The sequence below is a fragment of the Medicago truncatula genome, chromosome 7 (assembly GCF_003473485.1).
Source record: "Medicago truncatula cultivar Jemalong A17 chromosome 7, MtrunA17r5.0-ANR, whole genome shotgun sequence".
Lineage (NCBI taxonomy): Eukaryota > Viridiplantae > Streptophyta > Magnoliopsida > Fabales > Fabaceae > Medicago > Medicago truncatula.
In genome coordinates, this window is record NC_053048.1 from 4,062,830 (window position 1) to 4,090,572 (window position 27,743).

A 27,743-nucleotide genomic window follows, 5' to 3' on the forward strand; every position below is an offset into this window, starting at 1 on the left:
ATACATTTTATGGTGGCATTTAGGGTGGGTAGGTGAAAGAGTTTCCTACTATAGGAAAGTTTTTTTTTACCAATAGATTAAAGACGCACATAACTTTTAAGATGGTCTACCCACACCATATATTTTTCCATATCATCTTCAACCTCACGAGAAACAGCAAAACTACATAAACATCTACCACATAAACATCAAAAACACTTTTTTTTTAACGTAAACATATGAATAAAGTCAATTTCAGAAAATCCTTCGCAAATTGTTCATCTTCTTCATCATTATTTTCATCTTTACCAAATTAATTACAAATTCAAAAAATTAGAAATGAAAAACCCATAAAATAAAATAAAATAAATACAAAATCATATTAATCTTTGATGAAATTAATCAAATTATCACAAAATGTTTCTCACGCCTCTCGATTGGCCATTTCCATTTCCTTCATTTTCATTTATATCTTTTAACCGAAATAAAACTCATAAAGCTACCGGAATTAACTCATCATTATCTCATTTCCTTCACTTTCATCTATCTCATCCATCAAATTTCTACTCTCCAACGCTTTTTCTAAAATTAACAGTAGTAGAATTTAGTTTCAATTTAATTCAGAGAGCAACTGGCTTGCGAAAATTCTCTATTGTTGTTCATAAGATAACCGCTTGATTTGAAATATTTGAACAAACTTATATGACTCATATCAGTTCATTATTCACTGGACTTTTTCTCAAACATTAACATAAATAGCTTTTTCAAATGATGATTGTGTTTAGGGAGATTAATATCAACATTGGAAAGAAACTTTTGATTTTCTGTGTATCGCTGTGAAAATCATTTGGTACTTGTAGAGAAATAAAACACAACTGAAATGGAGATTGCTACAGGTGGTGGTTGAGTGGGGACATGGAGGAGAGAGAAGATGGAGGTAGAAGATAGTGTGGAAAAACTATCCAATGTGGCGAGTCTATGATAAAGCTATACTCTTTAGTTGATCTCATGGTTAAATACTAATTGGGCCATGGTGGGAAAGTATTCCATTGACCCACCCTAAATGCCACCACATTTTATTCATTCTCTGATGAGATAAATGGACTAACCTAAAGTGCCATAAATCTGAAAGAGCAATGACAGTACTAGAATTACATGAAACATTCACAGAAAACTTACAAGACTTGGGTGAGTATGTAAAGACTATCCACTTGATTAGTCAAACCAATCATCCTCATTGATCTCTTGTCTTGTATCAGACATTTATCAAAAGAGAATTGGTTAGTGCAAGATAAAGAATTGCAAAGTTTGGTAACTGATATAAGGTTCAAGTTAAATAACATTGGTGAGATATAAGTGTGAAGTGAAGGACATATACACAACACAATTCACAATGACACAATTACCATAATTTTATAAAAGGAGCTAAAACTATGTATAGTGGAACAAATATGACCATTGGCACCTGAATCAATAAGCCAAAGATTAGATATAGTATGCAAGGAACATGAAATTGCAATTTGTATACCTGAAGTGGAGGACACAAGATGACATAATGGAGATGCACTGACATGATTGAGCTGAGACAATTTTGGCTAGAATAAACATAATAGCAAAATGTTTGAAACTACTTAAAAGGTGCTTGCAGTCTAGGATTAAAGGATCTAACACGGTAGAAGAGCTAACATTATTCCGATAATCAACAACAGTAAGGTCGTCGGATTGTACCAGGCCTTTGTGAAGTTTCAAATCAACGCCAGTTTCAAATCAAAGTAGTTTCAAATCTCTTAGTTTTGGTTCTGATATGTTTGTTTGGTATGTTTTGTCTTGTTTGTTCATGATTAATTGCTTAGTTAGAATCTACTGTGAAGCACCCTAGTTAGTCTCTATCTCAAAGTCGTCTATCCAAGTTTAATAAAAAAATTCCTTCTCAAAGACTTTGATTCGATTCAATTGATTGCCTTGAATAATTTGAATCAAATCATTTTTGGTGTCGGGTGTTCATGCAAAGTTTCTTGATTCAATTTACAAATTTGCTTTACAGAATTTGAATCGATTCATTATGACCTTCGGGTGTTTGTTTCTTGTTTAATAAATTGTATCAAAAGTTTTTGAATCGTATATGACTTCCAAAAACACTGAATTGATTCAAAGTTTTCTTGATTCGATTCATTCTGCATCCAAAATTGCCTGGAATCGCCTTGAATTCATTCTTCATCCAAAATTGCCTTGAATCGATTCATTGTTCTTGTCTATCAAGTCAATCTTCATGCCAACCCAACATCTTTATTTTGCACTATTAAATTGATTCAAGTTTTCATTGATGCGATTCAAACACTGTTTTAAGTTATATTTTTAGTCTAACATACTCCTATCTCTCTTGCCAATATATAATTGCAAGTGAGACATATTTTAGTTATGTTTTTCAGTTGTTTTACCTGTGTATTGACATATTTGAATATATAAGGAGAATGGTGGTTAGAGAATTAGTGTTACTGATTGATGGGTGTTTGAAGGGAATGACCCTTTATGAAGTAATTACTTTGTGCTTTTGTTTTTTTGAAATCACGGGCCAACTATAGGGGTGGGCTCAAAGCCTCTGCCCAGCCCGCCTAAAATGGTGGGTTTAACGGACCAGGTTGGCGAATCAGAATCGTTTTGCCACCCTAAGTCTTGTGTTTCACACAAGTCGAGTAAAGTTTTTCACAGAGAAACTTCATTTAAACCATTGCATATAATCTTTGGGTACATGTAAATTATAAGTCTCAAAATAATCTAATGTGATGTTGGCTGTTTGTATTTGTTCCACACAACTATCATTTGCCTACACTAGGACTGGAAATGTACCCAAGTTACATAACTTTTTAATGAAGATGCCAATGCACATGGCAAGATGAGTTCACTTCATTTGTTTCTGAGCCTTGCTACAGCAATGTCAAATTTTACGAATATAAATCAACAATGCTAGTGACAATTTCAATTTGCTTATCATAGGCTATATTCTGCAAATTGTTCCTTCAATAAATGTTATATGTTGAAGGTTCTTTTAGTTTTCATCAAAGAAAAGAGCTACAGTTGCATGACAAAATGATTCTCTTTTCCTTCTATGAATGAGCGACATTGAAACTACTTTTAGTTTCCAGCCATGTCTACGGAATTGGCATTAAATTATTGTCTCAACCAAACTTGGTAATCTGATCCTTTGTCAACGAACTTCTGCCAGCTCCCTTCCAAACGGTTCTCCTTTGAAGGATTCCAATCAAACTGCCCAAGCTTCATTACTAGTGAATCACCAACTTGAGCTACGTATCCTTCATTGTTTGCATTGTATATCTTGATAGAGCTCCGACAATGGATCCCAGCCCGTCTCCGTGCCTCAATCAACTCGGTTATTACATCATGGATGCCAAAATCATAGAAATGGTCATAAAATATAACAGGCTGCACAAAATTGAAACACAAAAAAACGTTAAAGAAGAGGCCGACCTTGTTGATTCGGAAAGTTGTGAGGTGACGATAAATACAGTTCAATTACAAAGGAAAATCATTTTGAGTTGCCTTAAACAATAACGAGTGTATCAAGAAGGTATTAGATGTTAATTAATCTGTCTATTCTAAACTTACAGTTCCAGGATGAGTCAAGATATATGCATATCCCTGCATCAGCTTATCTCGTGGGAATGGCCAGTGGCCCTGAAAATAAAATGAAGTGTTAAGTCCATTTTCTTCATTCTCTGATCTAGCAATTTCAGGTAGTAACTTGAAATTTAAAAGAAATAGTATATGCGATAATGCCATTGCTCAAAACTAGAGAGGGAAACATGACCAAGACTTTAGAATCAGTAAAAGAATAGGAATGAAAATTCAAGCCAATTACAAACAAGTTATTGCAATATTGATGAAGAAATAATGAAATATATAATACCTGAAAAAGTTTTGGGTTACAGATCAAATTGCATTATATGTTTTTGAAATTAGAATATATCTAGTGAACTAAGAATCTAGCATTATGAATAATAACTCTGGCAAAGTAGGTTTACCCAGTCAATTATATAGATGCAATTTTGGGTTTAATGAACCACATCAACCAAAATCAACCACAGAATTTGAAACAGAAACCTCACACTTGGCTCAAGTCAACAAGCACAAAGCAATACAGGCTACATCCTATATCTAGTGTTTTTAAGTTTTTATTTGCAAGACACGTCTTATCAGAACCAGTTACCTAGTACCTGTACTGGTGCCATAGGATGCAGATACACTTTATGTTTAAAATTCAGGTAAGATACGGCTTAAATACATTAACAAAGTTTATTAAAAAAATTTATATACACGTAGAATACTTGTAAAGAAAGAGACAAAGATCAATATTCACTAATATAAACTATAATGATCATAATTTACAAAAAATTATACTTGTGATCAAAACTAGTTTAAAAGATATATTTTAACTTTTATTTTAATCTATGAAAAGAAAATTTGTAAACGGTGGTAGTTTTAACTTTTGAAAACCTGATGTTTCACCATCCATATCCAGTTCGTATCCCACCCACTGAAGTTGTATCCCACAATATTGCGTCGTATCCGTGACATATCTCATACGTATCTAATTTTTTAAAAATTAATTACAATACTTCTAGGATATGTATGAGTGTATCCTAGGAGTATCTGTATCCAATATGTGTCTGATACTGGTATCCAATACGTGTCTGATACTGATACTTCCCCCATTTTGGTGTATCCAATATATATAAAGCATACTCTTATACAAGGTGATACTCTGGCATAAATTCCGCTTAATCACAAATGTTGATGTTTAATGCATCTTATTTTGACAGAGAGAAAGAAACATATTACATACTTGTGTGGACCCTGTATCATGGTTCTCTAAGAATGTGACAGCACGAGAAGGCCACCATCCCATAACTCCTGTTGGTTTCCCTTGAGGGTCTATCATTCTCCAATATTCATTGTGCAGAGCGGAATGAAGTATCCCCTGAAAAAGGGTAAGCAACACAATAACAATCTTTCGAATGCAGCAAGATCATAAAATATTCTAACATACTTTCTCTGTTTTTATTACGCTGTCTTCTCGTGGCACAAAAGAAATCAAAACTTTTGTAAAGAGAATTTCAAAACAGGCAGTCAAACAATAGACATTCATACTATCAATTGTAACATGAAAGTATAGAAACAATTTTTGATTATACATTTAAAAATTTAGGCCACTGCCAATTGTAACATCAAAGTATAGAAACAATTTTTTATCATACATTGAAAGATTTTGGCCCAAAAATAGCAGGCTAAGGTTGTATCCTTAGTGTATGCAGTTGTTTGCTTTATAGGATAAAGTTGTTTTTGGTGTTTCTTCCTAGTGCTATGTGTGGCTATTTCAAAGTGTAAGCAAGAAAGTTTCATGACTGGATTAGACATCACCAGGAAACTTAGTGAACATCTCATAAAAGTACCTTTGTAGTGATATCAAATGCAGATGAAGTACCACCGGTCGCATTGATCCAATTAACAATCCGTTGCCGATGAGCATCTGTTTATATAAATGTTAGAAACACCGTTAAAGAGGAAAAAATAGAAATTGGAAATTGTAGAGAAGTTTTATTTTATATTAATAGAACCAAAATATAATAAAAAGCTGTTGTGAATTTGGACTCCGAACTCACACCAATAAACTTGAATGTGTGCAGCAAGGGTCAACGGCAACCAATAAAAGAGGGAAAAAAAAATAGAAATTGGATATGCTAAAGAAATTTTATTATATATTAATCTATTAATAGAACCAAAATATAATAAAGAAGCTGTTGTGAATTCGGACTCAGAACTCACACCAATAAACTTGAATGTGTGGAGCAAGGGTCAGCAGCAACCAATAAATAGTAGTTGCTTAATTGTACCAGTCATATGCAATGTAGTTTCTAAAGGATGCCAAGGTTTGCCAATCTAGTATTACTAACTATGATCGTTCTAAAGCTGAAACTATGCCGTATCCTATGATATCAGATGTGTCAACTGACAACGGCTCAAATCATGTTCCCAACAACAATGTTAAAATGTTTTGGTACCAAGTGGTGGGATGCTAGTCATAAAATTTCTGTTGAACTCCTTCTTTCCCTTCCCACTCTTTATGTTGCATAATACGTCTCCTGACCTTTGAAGTACTGACACAGACACGACACTAACATGTCGACACCGATAACAATTTGTGTCGGTGTTTGACAAGGGATAATTTGTTAATAGGACAAAGATCATGCTCTCATGTCCTATTGGGTTGCTAGTGATACCTAAAACTCCCAACGATGCCTGCACTATTGCATTTTGTATGCATTTTGAAAAATGCTTCACAATTATTAAAAATGACACCAACGTCAATACACGTCCCCAATATAATGTTTAAGAAATGGAAGAGGCAGGAAGGATGCCATATATTTCCCAACTCCAATAAAGAAAAATAGCAAGGAAAAACTAACGGCAAGGACAATTAATGAGCAATACATAGTTAAAGGGATGAAAATACTTTGAAATTGTTTAAAGGGACCACTCATCTAAGAGAAGTCAACAGCAGTCATTGATATTTCTGTATAGGTATTAAATATTTGGTAAATTTAACCTGTCCTCTCTAATTAAAATTTGAATGATCCTTCTCAATATCTCTCTTGTCCCTCTAAATTAAATGCAGTGTACATCACATTATTAACCAGAAACATTTTAAAAGAGATATGATAAATTATAGTTGTGTGTGTGCACTTTTAGTATCTGGAAACCAGCATATAAACCATCGTTGTCAAAATCCCTATCAGAAATCCAAAAACCCGTGATTTTGCAAACTCACTCACCCCTATAGATTCGGATCGTGAATAGAATCCTGAGTTGAGTAAAATCCCTGGGAAATCGCATGAATATGTGAAATCAGCGTGAAATTGTGCGATTCCAGCAATCCTGTCTTTGAGTCGTTTATGTTTAAGCTTCGTGACTAGGTTGTTTTATGTTTAAGATTTAAGACTTCTAGTCGTTTATGTTAACGATTTGAGACTGAGTCTTTTATGTTTTAAGATTTGAGACTTGGTTGTTTTATGTTTGTTTAATATTTGAAACTTTGAGTAGTTTACATATAATATATATTTAGGATTATTTTTATTTTGGCAGGATCATTCGATCTTGGTTGCAATTTTAAGTTTTACGATCTTGCTATCCCCTTTCTATCCTACAAAATTATTTTAGTTGAACCCTTCGATCTTATTTGCGATCTTATGTTTTACGATCTTGCTATCCCCTTTCAATCTGATGCAAGATCTCAATTCAGACAACCTTGATCTACACAGTAAATTTATAAACACAACTCAAACTTTACTTTCCACAATACACTAAGGATAAATATTATCAATAATAATAACCTTGGTTGTAGCATAAACTTCCATGTTCATAAGACAAGCTGTCCCAATATTCTCCAATGGCAAATACAGGATTTGATGCTTCGATATATTCTTTTACATATGTGCCTGAGAAGCCTCTGTTGGAAGCAAATAAGAAGTTATCAAATTTTAGATCATAATTAGCTATGGAACAAGAATATCTTCTAATTGATTACATTTAAAATTAAAGGTCCATAGAATAACAAGACAGAAACCAAGCTATGGAACAAGAATATCTTCTAATTGCTTACATTTAAAATTAAAGGTCCATAGAATAACAAGACAGAAACCACTGAAACATAGAATGCAAAAACAGAGACCACTTAAACATTTTCTCTTTTTAACATATTATCCAGATGTCAGAAAAATTACAACACACACTATACAACATATGTTGAAAAAATATGACCAATTAAATTTTTTCTTCAATAAATAGAGAAATTTAGTAGGGTTTTATGGTTAAAGAAATTGCCATAAGCCCCCCGTATACTTTAGGATCAAAAATATTACTTTACAAAGTCAAGCCGCCATCCATCAAACCCTATATCACTGCGAAGCCAGTTCAACCATTCCTTGATATCTTTTCGGACAAATTCCTGAGAATGATCAATATTTGGTGCAGCATGGAAGATATCCCCTACATATAGCATTAAAATAAGTCTATAAATAAGGAGAAATCCAAAAGCATCAATGTAAAAGCTAGTAAGCATTATATTATTCCCATACTGTGGAAAAGGGGTGCCACACTTTTCGGTGAAATATGACACAAGTGGAACATACTGTATTCAGGACCATGTCAAACTTGGTCCACATGAGGCAAAATAACAGTCTCTTGAGATTTTACTTCACCTTCATTTGAAGGTCCCATTAATTAGTGTCTATGAGGCACGAGTTAAGGAATTAAGAATTGGAAAGTATTTATTGAAAGGTGAAATATTTAATAAATGGGCAACTTTAAAAAATATACCTTTTAATGAATTCTTTCTACTTTAGATTCCTTAACCAATGCCTTGAGCATTTGCCTTCGTTTAATTGGAATTTTATTAATTTGAATGGACAGGAACAGCTCAAAAAATCTCCAACGTAAATTACTTATCAAAAGAATAAGATCTAAATAGCATGTCTCGCAATGTATATATAAACATACCACTTGAAGGATTTCCACGCCCCTGAAAATGCGGATCATCACATACAATTGCTTCAGGTCCCCATGCTAGTTTACCACCGAAAATGTTCCAAACACCATTTGGACTCTGAAACAATTAAAAATTGTTCTTCTTAATTTCTATATAGCCATTTGATAGCACATATTATGAAATGCACCTCTTAAATAGATTTCCCCAACTATAGTTTCCATAAACTATGGTTTGATATTAAAAGTAAATGATACTATGAATCCAGGATCAAAGGAATTACAGGAGAGCCAGCACCTCGAAATACATGCCGCCCATAATTAACAAATTTCTGCAGTTCTCAACGTAATTTCAAACACCCCCCCTCATGTCAGGCCCAATGGGTATGGAGCATGGACAATGCAGGAAACCATACATAGGATTAAGGACAGGCTTTGATCTCATCTTAGACTTTGGAGTTGACCTAAATCATTCTTACAAAATTGGCTTGTAAGGTGAGGTATGTCCATCACAAAGGTCATACCTCTAGGTGATGTTAAACTAAACTACCCCCCTACACCCAGCACAATGAAGGTGTTGGAGATTGCATTGAAGGCAGCCTAGATTTTCCGCAATTAAGAGGGCTAGGGGCAAACTGCATCAAAACAGAATTTCCAACACTCCAAAAACAACCGTAATATCCTTAATGCTTGAACCCTTAATCAATGGCCCAAGAACTCATGTTATAACCTTTCAAAAAGAAGATAAACATGATTTCTGATGAAATAATTTACCTGTTTATGTGCACATCGATGGTTAAGTACAACATCTCCCAAGGCCTATTTACAGAGGAAACATAAAATGTAAATTAGAACCATACCAAACAAAGTGAAAACATAGTAAAATAATATGTAAGCATAAGAAATTAAACAGTAGGAAGAGACGTATAACAATATGTCCCATAGAAATAGTTTAACTATTTAAATCCATTTATGCAACAGGGAAACTGATAAAGAAAAATAGAATCCCTTATATACAAATGAAATCAAGTAAAATCATCAAAACTAATTCCTTGCAGCACTCTGCACTAACTGGAATGTTTGCTTTGTTTTTACACAAAAGAAGGTACTTAACTACCTAAGTCTCATGAAATAAGGCCTTGAAGTCCTCGTGAACTTAGCTCAGTTTGTAGGGACAATGCATAATATATGCAAGGTCCAGGGTTCAAACCCCAGCCACCACAAAAAAAAAAATAAGGCCTTGAATACTTCTCATAAAATAATTCTTCAAACTACTTAAGTCTCATAAAATAAGATTATTGTAAAATTTGAAGAAAATAATTCCTTGAAATACATCTTCAGATATTCACTTTTATGTCATTACCAGCACAACATACCAGCAGATCGTGAGTATGCAATTCCTCTATACAATATTTAAGTTCTTCCACAGAACCATACGATGAATTCAAGTTGTAAAGATCAGAAGGCATGTAACCTGCATATAGTTAATATTGTTCATGAATACATACCACAGTGCAATCATATATTAGCTCATAAAATAGACTTTTTTGGCACTGCATCGAAGAAGATTCCCTCAGGAAGAAAATTAAAAACATCACTCTGTCAGCTCTGTTCTGAAAATAAATCATGCAAAAACATTTATCTTTAAATCCAGAGATTGTGAGAAGTTTAATCTTATAGTTAGTTCAATTGATAGAAGTTATTCAACGCACAAAACTGTCAGTTCTTGGCAAATAATGAGTCCATGAAATATGGTATCTTAGATTATGCATATTATTTATGCTCCTTTTTTCAAAATGTTAACATAAATATAAATTCAAATTCTTTGGATATTATCTTAAATGTAATGATAATATCAATTAATTCAATGGCAATAGTGAATATAAGGTAGCCCATACCATGCAATAATAAAGAAGATGGCTAGATACAACTTGCAAGTGTATACATATAGTAATATAGATAATTATATTACCTATATATCAAAGCTCTGTAACAAGTTTTAAGATATCAGAAACGATAGTAGTCGGATGGTCCATGTAGCCATGTGATAAAAGATTCGGTCGTTGATGAGAATGAGAAGGGATAGTAGTAAAATTAGTTGAACAAATTTTATAGGAAAGACCTGAATGACTTGTTTATGATCTGAATAATTGCAAAAAAAAAAAAAAAAATGTTGTAATGTTGAAAGCTAAAAAAACTGTACTTAGTGCAACTGAAGCATATGTTTATGTTTTATATTCAATAAAGCTAAAATTTATTGTTGTACTTGATACGTTATGTTTTTTCAGTAAATTTTGAAGGTAGGGTTAAAAATGACTACAACACTGTTAACGGCATTTTAATTTTACATCAGATAAACACAATACATATACATATGATCGCAAATTCATATGTATATAGATCATTTGGTTTCCCTGTTAAATAGATCAACAGTTAAAAAATGGAAAAAGTATATTATGGCTGTCTGTTATATGGTTGTAGGGTGTCTCTCTGATTCCCATTGAGTATATAGCTAAAAAAATTGATATTAAGGTATATAAGTATTACAAAAAAGCAAGTTCAGAAATATGAGAAAAAAAAAATGAGTGGGGGGGGACTTTTATGTAATCATGTGAAAGTCAAAGAATTATTCTCTGATGCAGAGATCTGAACTACTCCCTACGGTCTTAAATATAAACAACGAATCTTTTTTCAGATTCATTAAATAACTGATGCATCTGAACTATGTTATAAATTGGATAATTCAATGAATCTGAAAAAGGAATATTTGGTTATATTTGAGACCGGAAGGAGTATATGTAAGATACCCGATGCATCAACATAAAATACAACAACATTGCAGTTCAGTCACTACAAATGAAATTCTGCTGTGACAAACTGTAACAACATACAACTAACAGCAAATTACAAGATCCAAACAGTACACAGCTAACACTCCAATAACAATGCAATGGTAACCAAAGTTTCCTACTAGTGACAAATAAAGCACTGATATTATTATGCTCCCTAGAAAGAAGAAAGCATGTCAAACCTTGAGCGGCAACAGATTCTGTTGGTGGCGGCAGCCACACTGCAGTCACCCCACATTTAGATAAATCAGCAGCTTTAGATGCCAACTCCTGGTACCATTGCCTTCTCCAGCTCTCCCAGTTAAAAGCTTGAAACTGTAGAAAAACAAATTTATCAGAGATATATATTTTTTTCCCCCATTTGATTTTGCCTTGCCTCCACAAGAGATAAACACATGCAATAGATGATCCATGTGACAGATACTTGTAATATCAAAAGCTAATGAACACCAGTGGACACAATCATGCAAATAAAGCAATGCATGTCTTATAGTGAAACACTACTTGATGAAATGAATGGTAAAGTAGTAAAAGCAGTGACAGAAATAGCATATGGTGAACAAGCTCTAAATGCTTCAGTGTTTCTGCATGAACAGTACAATATTTGATTGTCAGGTGTATCAATTCAAAATGTGATTAATCTTTCATATTTTTTACTATCACAGAAATATTTTGTTTCTAGTCTGAGACACGATAAACTACAAACATAACCAACAGATGTCATGCACAAATTTTCAAGCTTGGAAACTCCATAGATGGAACAACACACAGTTCACCAAAAACTTAGTCAAATGAGAAAACAAGTAACGCGGTTTTTTGACTGAAACTGCAAGCCCAAGTTTCAAGCTACAAAGTCCTAATAGAAGTAAAACTTGAAAAACCAATATGAAACAGTGCTCCAGGCATTATGCAAAGATCATATTCTAGACCATTAGAACAATTATATCAGAAGTAGCATAAAGAACATTTAACAAACTTGAATATATAAGTTCAGAAGCATCCCATGCGTATGAATGTGAACCAGTCACACTAATGAATGATGACATCTCATGTACTTAGAAAGTAACATGCAAAAACTAAAATTATGAACAGCATTTAGCGTTCATAATTGGTAAATAGATACTAACCACAATCTCTCGTCCTGTTCCTGTTCCTGGCTCTGCATTTAAGTCGAAGTTTACATGAGATAGGTGGAGAACATTAACAAAATAAATCTTCCAGAAGTAATTTTAAAATTTTATTTCAAAAAATGTAGACACATCACATGACCTAGTATTTTTTGTTCAGGGGCTTTCTCCCACTTTATAGTCTTCCGTTGAAGAGCACGCTCCAAGGCCTTCCGCTTCTTCTCAATTGTTTCTCTTTCGAAAACATGTTCAATTAAAGCATCCCCTTCCTTCGGCTTTTCTCGAGCAATAGACCATACTTCATCGGCTTTAGGCAACTCCAAGGATCTGAACTTCGATGTTAATGCTTCAGCTACATCAGTCTTTTTTGGTGGAAATTTAGGAATGACAGCCTTAATCCTTCTTGCCATCCACTGAGGTATATCTCTACGAGGACCGTCACTCAGTAGTTTCCATTTTTGAGAATCAACATCCGTCAAAAGATCTATCCTCCCACCATTAACAGCATATATTGAATCTTCATCTTCTACGTCTAGTTTTCTTTCTTTCATTAGCCATGCTTCAGCCATTTCAGCTCTCTGTTTCCACATCTTCAGAGCATCTTCTGATGTCATCAATGACCTCTGCAGTGCTGCACATCTTCTGAGGTAGGCATTATCTTTACTGACGACTACTTCTTTTGAAGCTTCAATAGTAGCCTTTATGTTTTTCAAGTCAGTCTTAAAAGCCTTGGAAATTGCCTTCGTCTTGTCTGCCACATCTTTTCTCATTTTCTCCATTAATGACTTCATCTCCTCCTCTTGCTGTAAAGTGGTTTTCCTGTGTGACTCTTGAAGATCAAGCAAAGCTTTCTCCGCATCAATGGCTCTTTGTTCAAATGCCTTCACCTGTTGTCTGGTGTGCTCCAATTCTATGTTCAATCTAGCAACCTCATTTCTCGCAACCATCATCTGAGATTCTAAATCACTTAACATTCCTTGTAACTTGATATTTTCTACCTGGACAGAGGTAATTTCCGTAAATGGAGATGTACCATCAATAAATGTTTCCATGGCTTCCTTTGCATGTTCACCTGCTTCCTCTGCCACAGCTAAAGCCCTTTCTATAGCATGTTTTGACTTCTCCACAATGGACGATATTGTACCCTCAGTCGCATCCTTAATTTGCTTTTCGATCTGATGAGCTGCTTCAGCGGCTGTGGTTTCAGCAGATGAAATTCTGAATTGAGCATCTTGTAGTATATGAGAAGTTGCCTGCTGGAAAGCAGCCTCTGCTAACTTTTCAACCTGCACTGCAAGATCAACAGCATCTGATTTAGCAAGGACCAGCTTAGATTGCAGAGAGAACTTCTCTTCAACAGATTCCTCCAGATTTTTCTGGAAAAGAGATTTGGCAGCCTCAAGCTCTCTTATAGCTACTTCTTTGTCGTGTAAAATGGCGGCGCTGTACTCCTGTTTTCTAGCCTCAGAGCGTGCAAGTTCTTCAAGCAATTGATCTCTCTCCTTCTCTATAGCCTCTTGTCTGTCTTGTGCTTCTGAAAGAGATTTCTTGGCTGCTATTAATTCATCTTCTATTCCCAGAACTTCATTTTTCCCTAAATCTTGATCAACAACTATATCTGTAAACATGTCATCACCATTCTGTCATAGAAATAGAAGAAATATAGGTCACTCACTATTATTAAAATCAGAACATTTCATCATTTAAAGACACGATTTGTTGTCAAAGGGATTGTTAAAAGCAAACAACTAAACAGAATCCCTATGTGAAGTGCCTGTGCCTTTTTAATTAGCTAGTTTCAAGGGGAAAAGGCTATAACTTGATTAAAATTTCCTATTATTATATTGTTCCATAACCTTGTTAATAAACATCCAATAAATTCTTCCTTAGATATAAAACCAAAGGTTCCATTTCAATATTTGTTCGAGGACCACATCCATCTAATCCTAAGAAAAGTACACAAGGAAATCCTTACATTGTGTGAAAAAACTATGTGCGCTGATTTGAAGATCCTCTTGTCAGCAACGGAATAACTTCTGCAATAAGATGAACAAAGAAGATTAAGGGGGTGTTCTTAAGATGTTATTTGGACTTCTTTCATGATAAAACTTTTTTTTTTTTGGAAACTCGGTATCCAGACCAATAACCACAAAGTCTTGTATGGATTGACCCAACACCGATTAGACCTGAGACCTAGAGAGAAGCACACTCCTAAGTCCCAAGCCTTCACCACTAGGCCAACCCCTGGGAGTTATTTCATGATAAAACTTTAAAACACTTGTGAAAGTGTTCACAAAAATAGCTTATGATATACATATGAGTTTATGGAGAAAAGTATGATATACTCCCTCTGTTCCTTTTTAAGTGTTTTTTAAAAAAATTACCATCAAAATAGCGATGTGTATTTTTCCATGATTTCTTCCTATTATATCCTCATTTTAATCCACGAATAAATTCCTATTTTTTTGCACACACTTTATCTTTCCAATAAATTTAATATGTTATCTTTCTCTTGTAACAAACAAATTTCAGTTATTATTTTTTTCTGAAGCAGAGTCTTCCACTTTTTCTTCATTTTGAACATTCATGAAGTCTTTTATTTTTCTTCTCTCAAATCTGTTCTTTAACTTTAGACTTGAAATTTTTAACAATTGCTATTCAACTTATTTATAGAATTTTTAACTCTTAGAACCAGTGTTTGTAACAAAATTTTGTTTAAATTTGAAGATAACAAGAAACAAACTTTGTTTAAAAAACAAACAAACTTTGTTTAAAAAAAACAAACTTTAGTTTTCCAAATAGATAATATTAATTAGTTATTGAAAAAGATAAGAGTGATTGACAGAGGGTATAATTGACAAATCGTACCCTTAAAATACCAAAAAGACAGTTAAATAGGAACGAAAATTCAACCTAAAAAGACACTTAAAAAGGAACGGAGGGAGTAATTATGAGTTATGAGCTACTTGCAGCTTATTTAATAAGATCAATAAGGTAGCTCGTGTAAACAGCTTATACAAAACTTATCTTATATCCACTATTCAATTACGAGAATGCAAACAATTTTTCAACATATACATCCAAACATAAATAGCTTACTGAATTTAAGTGTTCGTCACTACAATTTCTGTTTATTAAATAAGCTAATTGAGTTGTTAACTCAAACTTCCTTAAGACTTTTTTATAAACAAATATTTGCAAGGTTATTCCAGGGTTCAAAACTCTTACTTAAAACTGCAATTGAGCTACCTACTTCGGACAAACGTCCTTAAGACATTGACTTCAATATTTGTACACAAAGTAGGAAGGGGGAAAAACAGTATGCAAAATACCAAATAAGTTCAGTCATGCAAACACACCTGTTTCTTACTGACAAAGTTGAAGATATTCCACGGGTAAAACGGTGCCTTGGAACAAAGGGATAGCGTTTAAGAACTGCTCCCAAAACTGCTGTATCAGGCAACACAGCAGCTCCCATTTTATGCCTGTAAAATGTATTACACAACCATTCTTATAACCTCTTATCATATTGTATCATCATATTGAATAGCAGAACGATAAAGATAAGTGCAGGTTTGGATTGACGGTGAGTTCGGTGGAACCTCGGTGGACCACATTGATTTTACCTTAAACTACGAGGTTCAACAAAATCATGGTGACACTGCAATTTTGCTAAATTCACTGCGGATCCAACATACACTGAGGACCTATTTGGATTGCCTTATTTGAGCTTATCTACTGGCTTAAGCACTTGTGAAACTGTTTGGGAGAACTTATGAAAATAGCTTATGACATTACATAAGCCGTCTTCAACTTATTTTCATTAGCTCTCCAAGATAGCTTATACGAAAATCATTTAACTTGATTTTATCTTGTTATAGAAATAGCTTATACATAAACATTTTTTTGTGATAAACACTTATCATGATAAGCATTTATATTATAAGTTGCAAATTAAGGGTCTGTTTGGTAAGACACATATTTGATCTTATAGCTTATAAGCTCCTATGACTTAAAAAGACCCATATAGTAATGTCATTTCATCACGAGCTTATAGCTTATGTTCATGTTCTTATAGCGTTTTTTCCTAAGCTAATTCAAGTAGCTTAATTATAGCTTATAGCTTTTTATCTCAATTTTACCCCTGCAATCTCAATTTAAAAAATAAAATATTAATTAAATATACCTTCTTTAGTCATTACATATTTATAAGCTACTTCAACGGCTAATTTTACCAAACACTACAAATTATCTAGCTTATCAACTATCGGTTTTTTTTTTTTTTTTTACCAAACAGAGCATAAGTTGTTTATCCAAACAAAACTTAAATGATTAACAGTATAAGCAGAAATCTACATACCGTTTTTTTTTTTCTTTTCTGAATCTCCTTAACTTTGTATTTATGACATCACCGACAATTATCAACAAAGCTGGTACTGAAAAATTAAATTTAGTGATTTGTAATGAAATGCAACTTCAAAAATTAAAAATTAATAAAAGTTTAGAGAATTATGTGTACCTTGTTTGAAATAAGCAGAGAATCTTCGTTTTTATTTACAATTATCGATTTTAGTTTGATTTGGAAAGAGTGAAGTGATTAAATTCGAAATGAATGTTGAATTGGAAATGTTGTTGCAATGGCTCGGCCACGAAGAAAGTTGAATCACGAAAAGTGTATGTGACGATAAAAAGAGAGTAGAGAGATTCACGTTTGCGAGAGTAAAAGTCGTTTTCTGTGGGTTTGTATATGTAAAAGTAAAGTGCTTGTTTGATTCTAATGTAAGAAAGTCTCCAAAAGTTTGCCAAAGGTCAAATACTTGTGTCATTGGCCTTTTGATGTCATGGGTACATTTAATTGATTTTAGATCAGAGTGATGAATGATTAAAATAAAAGGTTTCGTTAACTAATGTTTTTGGGTCATTCTTTAAATAATATAAATTAGATAATTACTCCCTCTGTTCATTTTTAAGTGTTTCTTTTGGAGAAAAAATTTGTTCTTATTTAACTGTCACTTTCAAAGTTTAATGCAACATTAAATATTGTTTTATCAATATTATCTTTAGTTATTTATTGCGGAAAGATAAATATATGAAATGAGATGTTAAATGAATAAGGTCATTATAGTAAAAGTATAACTTATGGCATCAAAAGTAATAACAATTATTGATTGTCTTGATTTGCGTAAAATGTCAAAAAGTGACAATTAAAAAGGAATGGAGATACTCCCTCCATTTTTTAATATAAGCAAATTTTAACTTTTAGGTTCATTCAATCAATGATGTATGTGATTTATATTATAGACCAAATACATTATTGATTGAATGAATCTAAAAGTCAAAATTTGTTTATATTAAAAAACGGAGGGAGTAGTATCCTTTCAAAAAGTCAAATAGTTTAAGTTTCAATGCATTAAATACGCACTTGTTAACATTTCCCTAAAATAAATTATGTAGATGTAGGAGAATGTGTAGGAACAAAGGTTTCAATGACACTAAAAATCATTGACATTTAAAGGAAATTCGTTGAAATATATACAATGGGGTTGTTAATTTACTTCAAACATTAAAAAGTAAGTTAGCAACCCTACTCCCACTTATTTTTTTACCAAAATGTCACAATTCTTTTCACAAAACTTCCTAAATATATGGACATATATGTCATTTATACTTTTAACTAAAAAGTTTTTAGGTCAAACTAAAGAATTGTTCTTTTTGTCTATAAGTATTAGTTTAACTGACAAATGTCAAAATTGCAAGGTCGAACGTCATCATCCGATTCGAAATTACATTAGGTGTTGGGACTAAATTGTCCATTTTTAATGATTTTTAGAGGAAGATATCGAAGGGAAATCGCAAACAAAAACAAAAGATAATAGGAAAAAAATATTAAATTTCTCTTTAGATGGATCAATACGAATAATCATGAACAAGTTTGACATCTTATAGCACAATACCATTGATAATCAACTACTCATTCTACACAAGCAACACTATTATGTCAACAATGGTAGTATGGATGGAAGAAAGCTTTTGAGAGATAGAACAGTTTCATAATGGCTAGGCTTTTCTGAAAAGTGAAGTGAGGTATGCTGATTCTATTTATAGAACCACTTTTGCACATTGTATCTTACGGTGTGTAGTGCATTTTTCCTTAAACACATTGTAAGTTTTATGTTTATAATAAGTTGATCCTTTAAGTTTTTTTTTTTTTTTTGTTATAAATTCGTCTCTTCAGTCCGAAATTATCTGCACTATTATCCTATTTTCATTAAACTCATTAAAAGGTGTTTTATGTGGAGGTTTAATGTTAAGTTGGTAAGTTAAATTTCACCGCTCACAAAAGTAGGGTTTATAGGTTTATTATTCAGCTTTGATTTGAAACAAAATTGATCGATTGCTTGATTTATAATGTTGTTGATGAAATATTTTTCTGTAAAATTAGGCTCGACTTCAAACAACAAGAAGAAAACGTGTGTAAGTAATTATGTTTGGTGTTATAAGCACTTTTGGACTTACCACCCCAATGTTAAATGGTTCATAGACACCTTTTAACGAAGTTGGCTAAAAAAATAAGTAACAGTGAAATTATTCTGAGTTAAAGGATCAATTTGTAAAATAAAATAAAAAACTTAAAATGATCAATTTATAACAAACAAACTTAAAGAATTAACTTATTATAAACATCTAACAAGGCACCGTTTGGCCCAACTTTTTTTTTCCTTCTACTTCTCTGCATTTTCAAGGAGAAGGTAAGCCAAAGACAATATCAACTAAGTACTTACTAAAAATAGTACTTTTTCTAGAATGCGTAAAATTGAATGGAATCAGCTTTAACAAAAGTTGATGAATGCTACGTTAGAACTACTTGTTAGTTTCATCAAAAAAAAAAAAAAAACTACTTGTTAGTAACAAACTAACAAACTATGCATATCTTTTGGACAAGACATATTGTAACAAACTATGCATATTTTTTTCTTATTAAAAAACACTATACATATCTTTTTCAATGGCACCAACAATGTAACAAATATAATATAATTAAATTCTTATCTTTTTGAATGACACCAAAAATATAGTATTCATATAACAAAATTTGTTATAGGGTATAATTGAAAATAAAAAAACCAAATATTAGATTCAAAGTTTTGTACAATATTTTGTCAAACAACTTTTAACTTAAAAATAGCTGTAAAACTAAAAATGATCAAGTAACCAAACAACTTTAACTTCTTTCTTAAAATTCTTTATTTTAACTTTGTTTTAAAGTAGCTTTTAAACTGTAAAAAAGCCATATCAACAATGAGAAATAAATGGGTCAAACTTAGATAACTCCGCCCAGCTGCATTTGATAAAAAAAAAAAAGATACACAATTATGTTCTCATTTCACATACTTGATTTTATATATCTTTCATTCTATTCATTTGTCAATTGAAAAAATCAACCAGGGTTGCATGTTGTTAATTGTTATCTCAAAACACCTCGTCCCATTTTCGTCCCTATTGCTTATAAGTTGAAATTTTCAATTTTGCATCTTATAGCATCTGAATTCCATCAAAAGAACTCTATATTGAAGGTTGATGATGTTTGTTTAAAAAATGTGGAGGTTATCCTTCATGATCACAACCACTTTGTTAAGAATGGAAATCATTTTTTTTGGAATAAAAAGGTTTTTGTTGCGCCCAATTTCAACAAATTTGGTTTATATCGTAGTCCGTCGAAATTATCCAAAGCTGAAAATAAAAAAAACTAGACTTTCCACCCGTGCTGCCGCACGAGTCATATACATTGTAGATATAGTAGACAAAAACAAATCTCAATGCATATCAAAGAGAATGAAATATGTGGTCCCAAATATATGCAGATGTTGGAATTCGAACCTCAGACACCACGCTTATTCACCAAAAAAATATTAATTTTTATCAATCGTGTGTTACTTCATTCTTTTGTTAAAATTATATGTCAATATTATATTATTGATATGTTACTTCATATTTTTCTTTTTTTTTTATGAAAAAATGTTACTTCATTCTTTTGTAAAAATTATATGTTAATGTTATATTATGTACCTAAAAATAGTTCATTCTTAACCTCAACATGTAAAATGTTTTATTTAAATAATTTTCCTTTTATCGAATATTTGGCCTTTACCGTAAATGATACCCTTTAACTGTTTGTTGAAATGTTTCTTCCACCTGTTTATATAGATTGCAAAATTCAGGTGCATTTTGTGGTAAATATTTAACAAAGAGAGTTCAGTTCTAATTTGGATGAAAAGTGTAATATTAACAAAAAAAAATGTTGCTATAATCTTTCAAAACCCTTTTATTCCAATAGGGCGATTTGTTTTGAAGAAATAGGGGAAATAAAGCGATGCCGATTTGCTTTGTTCATAAAAATAGGAGATTAGGTGTGAGCATTAGCGTTGTTCATGAAAATAGAAGATTAGGTGTGAGCATTAGGGTTAAAACGGTAAAATTATGCAACAGGGTTTAGGTTAGAATTAGGGCTCATGAAAATATGAGATTAGGTGTGAGCATTAGGGTTGTTCATGAAAATATAAGATTAGGTGTGAGCATTAGGGTTAAAACGGTAAAATTATGCAACAGGGTTTAGGTTAAAATTAGGGCTCATGAAAATATGAGATTAGGTGTGAGCATTAGGGTTGTTCATGAAAATATAAGATTAGGTGTGAGCATTAGGGTTAAAACGGTAAAATTATGCAACAGGGTTTAGGTTAAAATTAGGGCTCATGAAAATATGAGATTAGGTGTGAGCATTAGGGTTGTTCATGAAAATATAAGATTAGGTGTGAGCATTAGGGTTAAAACGGTAAAATTATGCAATAGGATTTAGGTTAAAATTAGGGCTTACGGGTTACCTTTAATATATAAGAAGATTAGGTGAGAGCAATAGGATTGTTCATGAAAATAGGAGATTAGGTGTGAACATTAGGGTTAAAACAGTAAAATTATGCAATAGGGTTTAGGTTAAAATTAGGGCTTACTTGTTAACTTTAATATATTAGAAGATTAGGAGAGAGCATTAGGATTGTTCATGAAAATAAGAGATTAGGTCTGAACATTAGGGTTAAAACAGTAAAATTATGCAATAGGGTTTAGGTTAAAATTAGGGCTTACATGTTAACTTTAATATATAAGAAGATTGTTCATGAAAATAGGAGATTAGGTGTGAACATTAGGGTTAAAACAGTAAAATTATGCAATAGGGTTTAGGTTAAAATTAGGGCTTACATGTTAACTTTAATATATAAGAAGATTGTTCATGAAAATAGGAGATTAGGTGTGAACATTAGGGTTAAAACAGTAAAATTATGCAATAGGGTTTAGGTTAAAATTAGGGCTTACTTGTTGTTAACTTTAATATATAAGAAGATTAGGAGAGAGCATTAGGATTGCTCATGAAAATAGGAGATTAGGTGTGAACATTAGGGTTTAAACAGTAAAATTATGCAATAGGGTTTAGGTTAAAATTAGGGCTTACTTGTTAACTTTAATATATAAGAAGATAAACTATGTTTTCGAAGGAGAGAAAATGATCAATTCGTTAGAATGCGTATTTTTTTGGTTAAATCGATAGGTCAAATTAAAAAATAAAAGGCTTAAATATGCAAACTGTCCTTGTAATTTCGGCTCATTTTGATTTTTGTTCCTGTAAAAAAAAATAAATTTAATTACATCCCTGTAAAAACAATTTTGTTTTAAAATGTCCCTGGCCCCACTTCGCTGGTGATGTGGCATGGATTTTGCCACGTGGCAGTTGCTGACTGTGCAACTTCTGCCACGTGGCGCTGACGTGGCAGTCCACATAATTAAAAAATTAAAATTATTTTTTTAAATTAAAAAAATATGAAAATAAATTCAAAAATTAATAAAAAAATTGAAAAAAAACTGTTAAAATTAAATTTTCGAGTTTAATTTTAAAATTATATTTTTTTCTTCATATTTTACAAAAATTAAAAAAATCATTTCATTTTTTTGCAGAAATTTCAGATTTTATAATTTAAAAAAAAAATAATTCTTTTTGAAAATTATATGATAAAAATAATTTTAATATTTTTTATGTTTTTCAGATTTTTTAAAATGTTTTTTTTATATTTTTAATATTTTTTAATTAAAAAAATAATTTTTAAAACTTTAAAAATAATTTTAATTTTTTAATTATGTGGACTGCCACGTCAGCGCCACGTGGCATAAGTTGCCTAGTCAGCAACTGCCACGTGGCCCAAAACGTTGCCATATCACCAGCGAAGTGGGGCTAGGGACATTTTTAAAACAAAATTTTTTTTACAGGGATGTAATTAAAATTTTTTTTTTTTACAGGGACGAAAATCAAAATGAGCCCAAATTACAGAGACGGTTTGCATATTTAAGCCAAAATAAAATTATAATAATCATCGGTAGCAGAAAGATAAAATCAAACTACTCAAATAAATATGAATAAATAGTTTAGGTCTTTTTTGAGGCAAATTGATTGAGGTGCATAGAAGAATACAAAATATATTTTGGGTGTTCTGATCAGTCAACATAAAGAGTTTGCAAATATCTATTTAGGTTACAATGAACTACTGAAACTTAAATTAAATTTGTTTCAATACCACTGAATTAGTGTTCCCTAACGCAATATCTATAAATAATATATTATTAGCATCAACAACCACAACAACATGCATGCAACAACCTTGTGATAACATTTCTCAAACTTCATCTTTAGCTATCTTAACTTTTTTGTTTGCAGAATCCTTCTGCTGCTCAATAAATTATGGGATGGTGTCTTGCATAATCTTTTGGGATGAAAAATCAAAATCTGAAGCAGATACACCACTGGGCTCATTGCGGGCTCTCAGTTTTTCACCTGTAGGTGTGATGTAGTAAGAGTCCAACTTAGAATAATCATTTCTAAGCACCAAGGTTCTCTTGAAACCTTGTGGAGTCTTTGAAATGTTAGGCTTGTCAATGACCTATGTCCGAGAAGATCTTGCAAAAAGATAAAATCAAACTCTTCAAATAAATAAAATAGTGTTGATCTATGAAAAACCATATCTTAATTTGTCAAGAAAAATGAAAAACTATATCTTAATAAACAAGAAAACTATATCTATGAAAAACTATAACATAAATGATCTGATACTAAGAAAAACTATCATATCTATATTGAATTATATAATAAATATAAGAATAAATCAGAGAATTTTGTATTGATGATATACCTTTGGTACTTCATCGATTTGATTTTTTAGATCTGAGAAAATTATCATAAGACCATTGTCATCATCACCGTCATTGTCATCTTCATCTAGTGTTATGAAAACTAAGATTAACTTACAGATCTGATTGATTTGATCCAAAGTTGAACACTTTGTTGATTTGTTCAAGTTCATATCATGAAAGCTATCAAATTCCGAACTCACTAGACATTGAGACTTGGGAAGACTAATAAAAGATAAATATACCGAAAATTTGAAAGGAAAAAGAAAATATATACGAAGAAGAAACAATGGAAATAAAGATCTAAAACACAAGAGAAGAGAAATCGGTAACCCTTGGAGAGATGAAATGCGGCGACCACTCGTTTATATAGAATGAACTATAAACTGGACTTTAGGGTTCCATACGATGGGCTTGGCCCATGACAAATGAGCTTCATAAATAAAAGAAGTTTACTCAATAGGCCCTTGTAATTTCTCACAAATCCCTCAAAAGCCAAAAATACCCTTCTTGGAACGTAACTCCCAATCGGTCAAACTCGAGATTTATGATTCGAACAATCTTTGTTACATACAGGAACCCAACTGGTAACCTTCATTTGTGCTTTAGACGACTTTTCCAAGCTTTCTCAAACTCAGACAACATGATTCAAACTCAAACAACAAATAAGTGTATAATTTGTCAAACTCTATACATTCTTTCTCATTTTTTCCGCAAGAGTTTTTTAATTGCTTAATGATAGGTCTGCAAGTGCACGAAAATATCGGTTTTAGTATAAAAGTTGTTGAATCCTGCAAGTATAAAAGATGTCACATTGTTTATCTAAGGCGGTGCTAATTAGTTTGATTGCAAAATTAGGAAATTAACTTGTTTTTAATTACTTTAATGACGACATACCAGAATATAATTCGTGTGGACCATGTATACTTGTTAAGTTATATTTTATTATTATAACTGCAAAATATTTTTACGCGTAAAAGGATATAATTATAGAGGCCTCTCCGCTTTCACGTGTACGACAAGAATTTCAACTTTGTAATCTATTCGACCGCTTTCGCGGGTATGCATTACAACTTCAAAATTATGGTTGAAAAACAATCAATTTTTGAGTGAAAAGTTATTTTTAGTAAAAATTTAATTGAAAGGTTCCATTTGCTTTCGCGTAGCCGAAACCGTATTTTAAACTCACAGACGCCTGCTTTCGCGTGCTCGGGTACAAGTTTAAGATAGTGTTTTTTTAAAATCAATAATTTCTAAGTTAATTGAAAAAAAAAATGTTGTCGCAGTATTTTAAAATTAACTTCTGAATTTTCCATAGAAGATAAAATTTCCACTCTTTCGAGATGAAACCGGTATCACGTTATTCCAGTTTTTCACTGAAAAGTCATTGTTAAAATTATAATTTTCAGACTTAAAAATAATTCCTGTAAAATTTATAAATTATACAACTTAACAAAGCATCTTTGGTATGTCACCAAAAAAAAAGCATCCTTGGTACTATAATCATTTTATTGCGGACTTTGAAAATCTTATGAGACATGGTAATTATAATAACTGAACTGCTATTCATCCTCTTTGAATTAGAGAATTAAAAGAGAATAAAAAAAACGTGAATCTGTTAAGGATGAATACTCTTAATAAAAAGGAAAAAAGGCCACAACAACAACAGTGCAACAACAATATGAAATAACACAGAACAACAACGCAGCAATAAGGATGTAAAATAACAACAACGATCCAAACACAACAACAACAGATCAACTTAATTGAAACCGAATAAGATTCACCGTTTTTCTGGTTTGTGGACTTTCTGGTGACTTTGGAGCTTTCTTCCTTTCTTCACCGTTTTTCATCATTTTGACGTACAAGGACTTTTAATTGACATATACTTGAAATAAGACACACAATATCAGCATTACATTGCAAAAAAACTATAAAATAAAGGTCAAAGCATGTGTAAATTGAGCTAAAATAGTAGTGCATTTTACATGTTATCGCTTAAATAAGATTTTGAGTTTAAATGTTGTTTACTTCTTTTCGTACTTGTTGATAAATTTGAAGGTCGATTTTTTTGGAGAAAATCGCAAAATATTTTTAACTTGATGTTTCAATGATAATCAACTGAAGTGAACATAAAGATCAGAAATATTCTAAATTACAAAACATTGTTGAAATTTTAAAAAAAGAATTGCTATGATAAAAAAACTGCATGTTTGATCTCCTCCGCAAGAGGAAAAACATTGAGCAAGAGATTGTCAACTTAAGTGACCGGAACAGGAATGAGATGATTAGGCAGATCATTAGTAGTATACATATGAGAAGTAGCAAATATTTGGGAAAAATAATTAAGAGCAATAGATTCTATGTCAGAAGTTGTGTTGTAGACCCCATCTTTCAGAAGGCAGATCATGTTCTGCTTTTCCCTAATTTTAGTAGGTCTATGAAAGAAAGCTTTATTTCTGTCTCCATCTATGAATCTTGCATTTCTATCCTTCTCTCTCTGTCTCTGTCTCTGTCTCTCCCTCTCTCTCCCTCTCCAGAAATTACATTCCATCTGAAGTGCTTCATTGTATTTGGCAAGGCAAGCAACCTCCTCTTTAGCTCTTTGAGGATTATGGCCCAATCGATCAATACTAAGTTAGATAGCCTCAAGATTTTCATAAGAAAGAGTGACTTGTTGGTGGGCATCCCTAAACACCTGCTTATTCCAACTTTTGATGAGAGGTTTAAGAGTTTTCAATTTTTGTTGAACACCTTGCATAAAGTTCTAATGAGATCAGTGCTCCAGACATTGGCCACAAATGCTTCACAAATATCACTAGTTGTCCAAGCCTTGAAAAACTTGAATCTAGGTATAATTCTAGTAGGTTCCTTGTACTATTTGCTAGGATAAGTGTTAGCATAAACAACAGCAAGGAAAAAAAAATAGAATTGTCATATTTACAAGAAATAGCAATGCATTGATCAATAGAGAGTAAAATGGTCACTTCAAGCTTAGACTGCCAATTCCCCAAAGGTTAGGCTGATGACTGTCTATAGAATTCACAATGTGAGCAGTTAGGCGGAGCTTGTACCAGAACCAAGAAGGGATAGTCTCAAACGGCACCATTGGTTTAACAACAAAGAGAAAATCTGGGTGATGAGTATTTACAAGCTTTAGAAGATGCATTTGCGAAGCTGAATTCCCCATGCCTCTAATATTCCAGTATAACACCTTTATAACTCAGGGCTGATAGAAGAACCTGTTTTGGAGCGAGTTCTGATGCTCTTAGCAGAAACATTGGGTGCTAGATTGGATTTTTTTTCTTTTATTTCTTCTTCCTTCCTTTAGTTTTAAGAGGTTTCTCCGTATCTTAAGGGTCCTTGCAATATTTTCTAGGACCATGGTCCACAGTTTTGATATCATCAGAAGTAGGATCTTCAGAATCATACTCATAATCTCCCAAATCATTTTCAAAACTTTAACACTTTAATCTATGGCTGCATCAGAGGTAGGCTGATTTAAGGTCAGAAATACATTTTCAGATTTTTTAGCAGTACTGAATTGGCCACCCTCGATAGAAACAGAAGTCACCAAAGCTGTAAGAATTGGATCCATAACTTTACCAGAGGATGCATGGATAACACTGGGAAATGACAGCCTCACAGTGTTTTCATCCTGCAGAGATGAGTCTGAAGGAATGATGGGGGGAATGACAGCCTCCCATCATTCAACTTTAGTTGAGTCTCAATGAATCCACCCATCTGCTCAGAGGGTCTGGCTTCAACAGAAGCAGTTTTCTCTGGCATGATGGGGGACACCACATAAATAGTCTCATCAAGGGTAGCTATGGGAGAGTTTATGGCATCATGAAAACTTCCAACATAAACATCTGGAGCACCCGGTTCCTTAGGTAAATTAAAGCCTCACCTTCTGACTTATCTTCATAACTACAAAGCACTTTAAAAGGGTAGTTGACCACAAGATCTTGATCAGCCAAGGAATCTTGACTCTTAGTAGTGATAA

General features: G+C 32.4%; 1 protein-coding gene across 3 annotated transcripts; it reads right to left on the bottom strand.

The window, feature by feature from the left end:
* Positions 1 to 2,755: 2,755 nt before the first annotated feature.
* Positions 2,756 to 17,275, bottom strand: LOC11414836 (uncharacterized). Of its 3 annotated transcripts, none has more exons than XM_024770256.2 (16): positions 17,031 to 17,274; positions 16,872 to 16,941; positions 15,871 to 15,996; positions 14,487 to 14,547; positions 12,654 to 14,151; positions 12,512 to 12,543; positions 11,567 to 11,699; positions 9,912 to 10,009; positions 9,310 to 9,354; positions 8,551 to 8,656; positions 7,914 to 8,040; positions 7,386 to 7,501; positions 5,448 to 5,524; positions 4,841 to 4,975; positions 3,604 to 3,672; positions 2,756 to 3,420 (listed from the first exon to the last, which is right to left on the bottom strand). In XM_024770256.2, exons 3-16 carry the CDS (start codon positions 15,987 to 15,989, stop codon positions 3,148 to 3,150), a joined length of 2,889 nt encoding a protein of 962 aa, XP_024626024.1. In that variant the 5' UTR covers positions 15,990 to 15,996; positions 16,872 to 16,941; positions 17,031 to 17,274; the 3' UTR covers positions 2,756 to 3,147. The 3 variants fall into 3 exon arrangements, with proteins under 3 accessions (XP_024626024.1, XP_003621433.2, XP_039683247.1); XM_003621385.4 differs by having other exon boundaries at positions 16,872 to 16,947; XM_039827313.1 differs by lacking the exon at positions 16,872 to 16,941 and having other exon boundaries at positions 17,031 to 17,275.
* Between the last annotated feature and the right edge of the window lie 10,468 nt (positions 17,276 to 27,743).

Bases quoted from the DNA above. Each gene is read 5' to 3' on its own strand.
- LOC11414836 (XM_039827313.1), bottom strand. From the start codon at position 15,989: ATGGGAGCTGCTGTGTTGCCTGATACAGCAGTTTTGGGAGCAGTTCTT. The intron at 8,041-8,550 runs GTATGTTTATAT...TGCTATATGTAG, and splicing joins GCGTGGAAATCCTTCAAGTG to GGGATATCTTCCATGCTGCA. The intron at 5,525-7,385 runs GTTATTATTATT...TTATATAAACAG, and splicing joins AAGTTTATGCTACAACCAAG to ATGCTCATCGGCAACGGATT.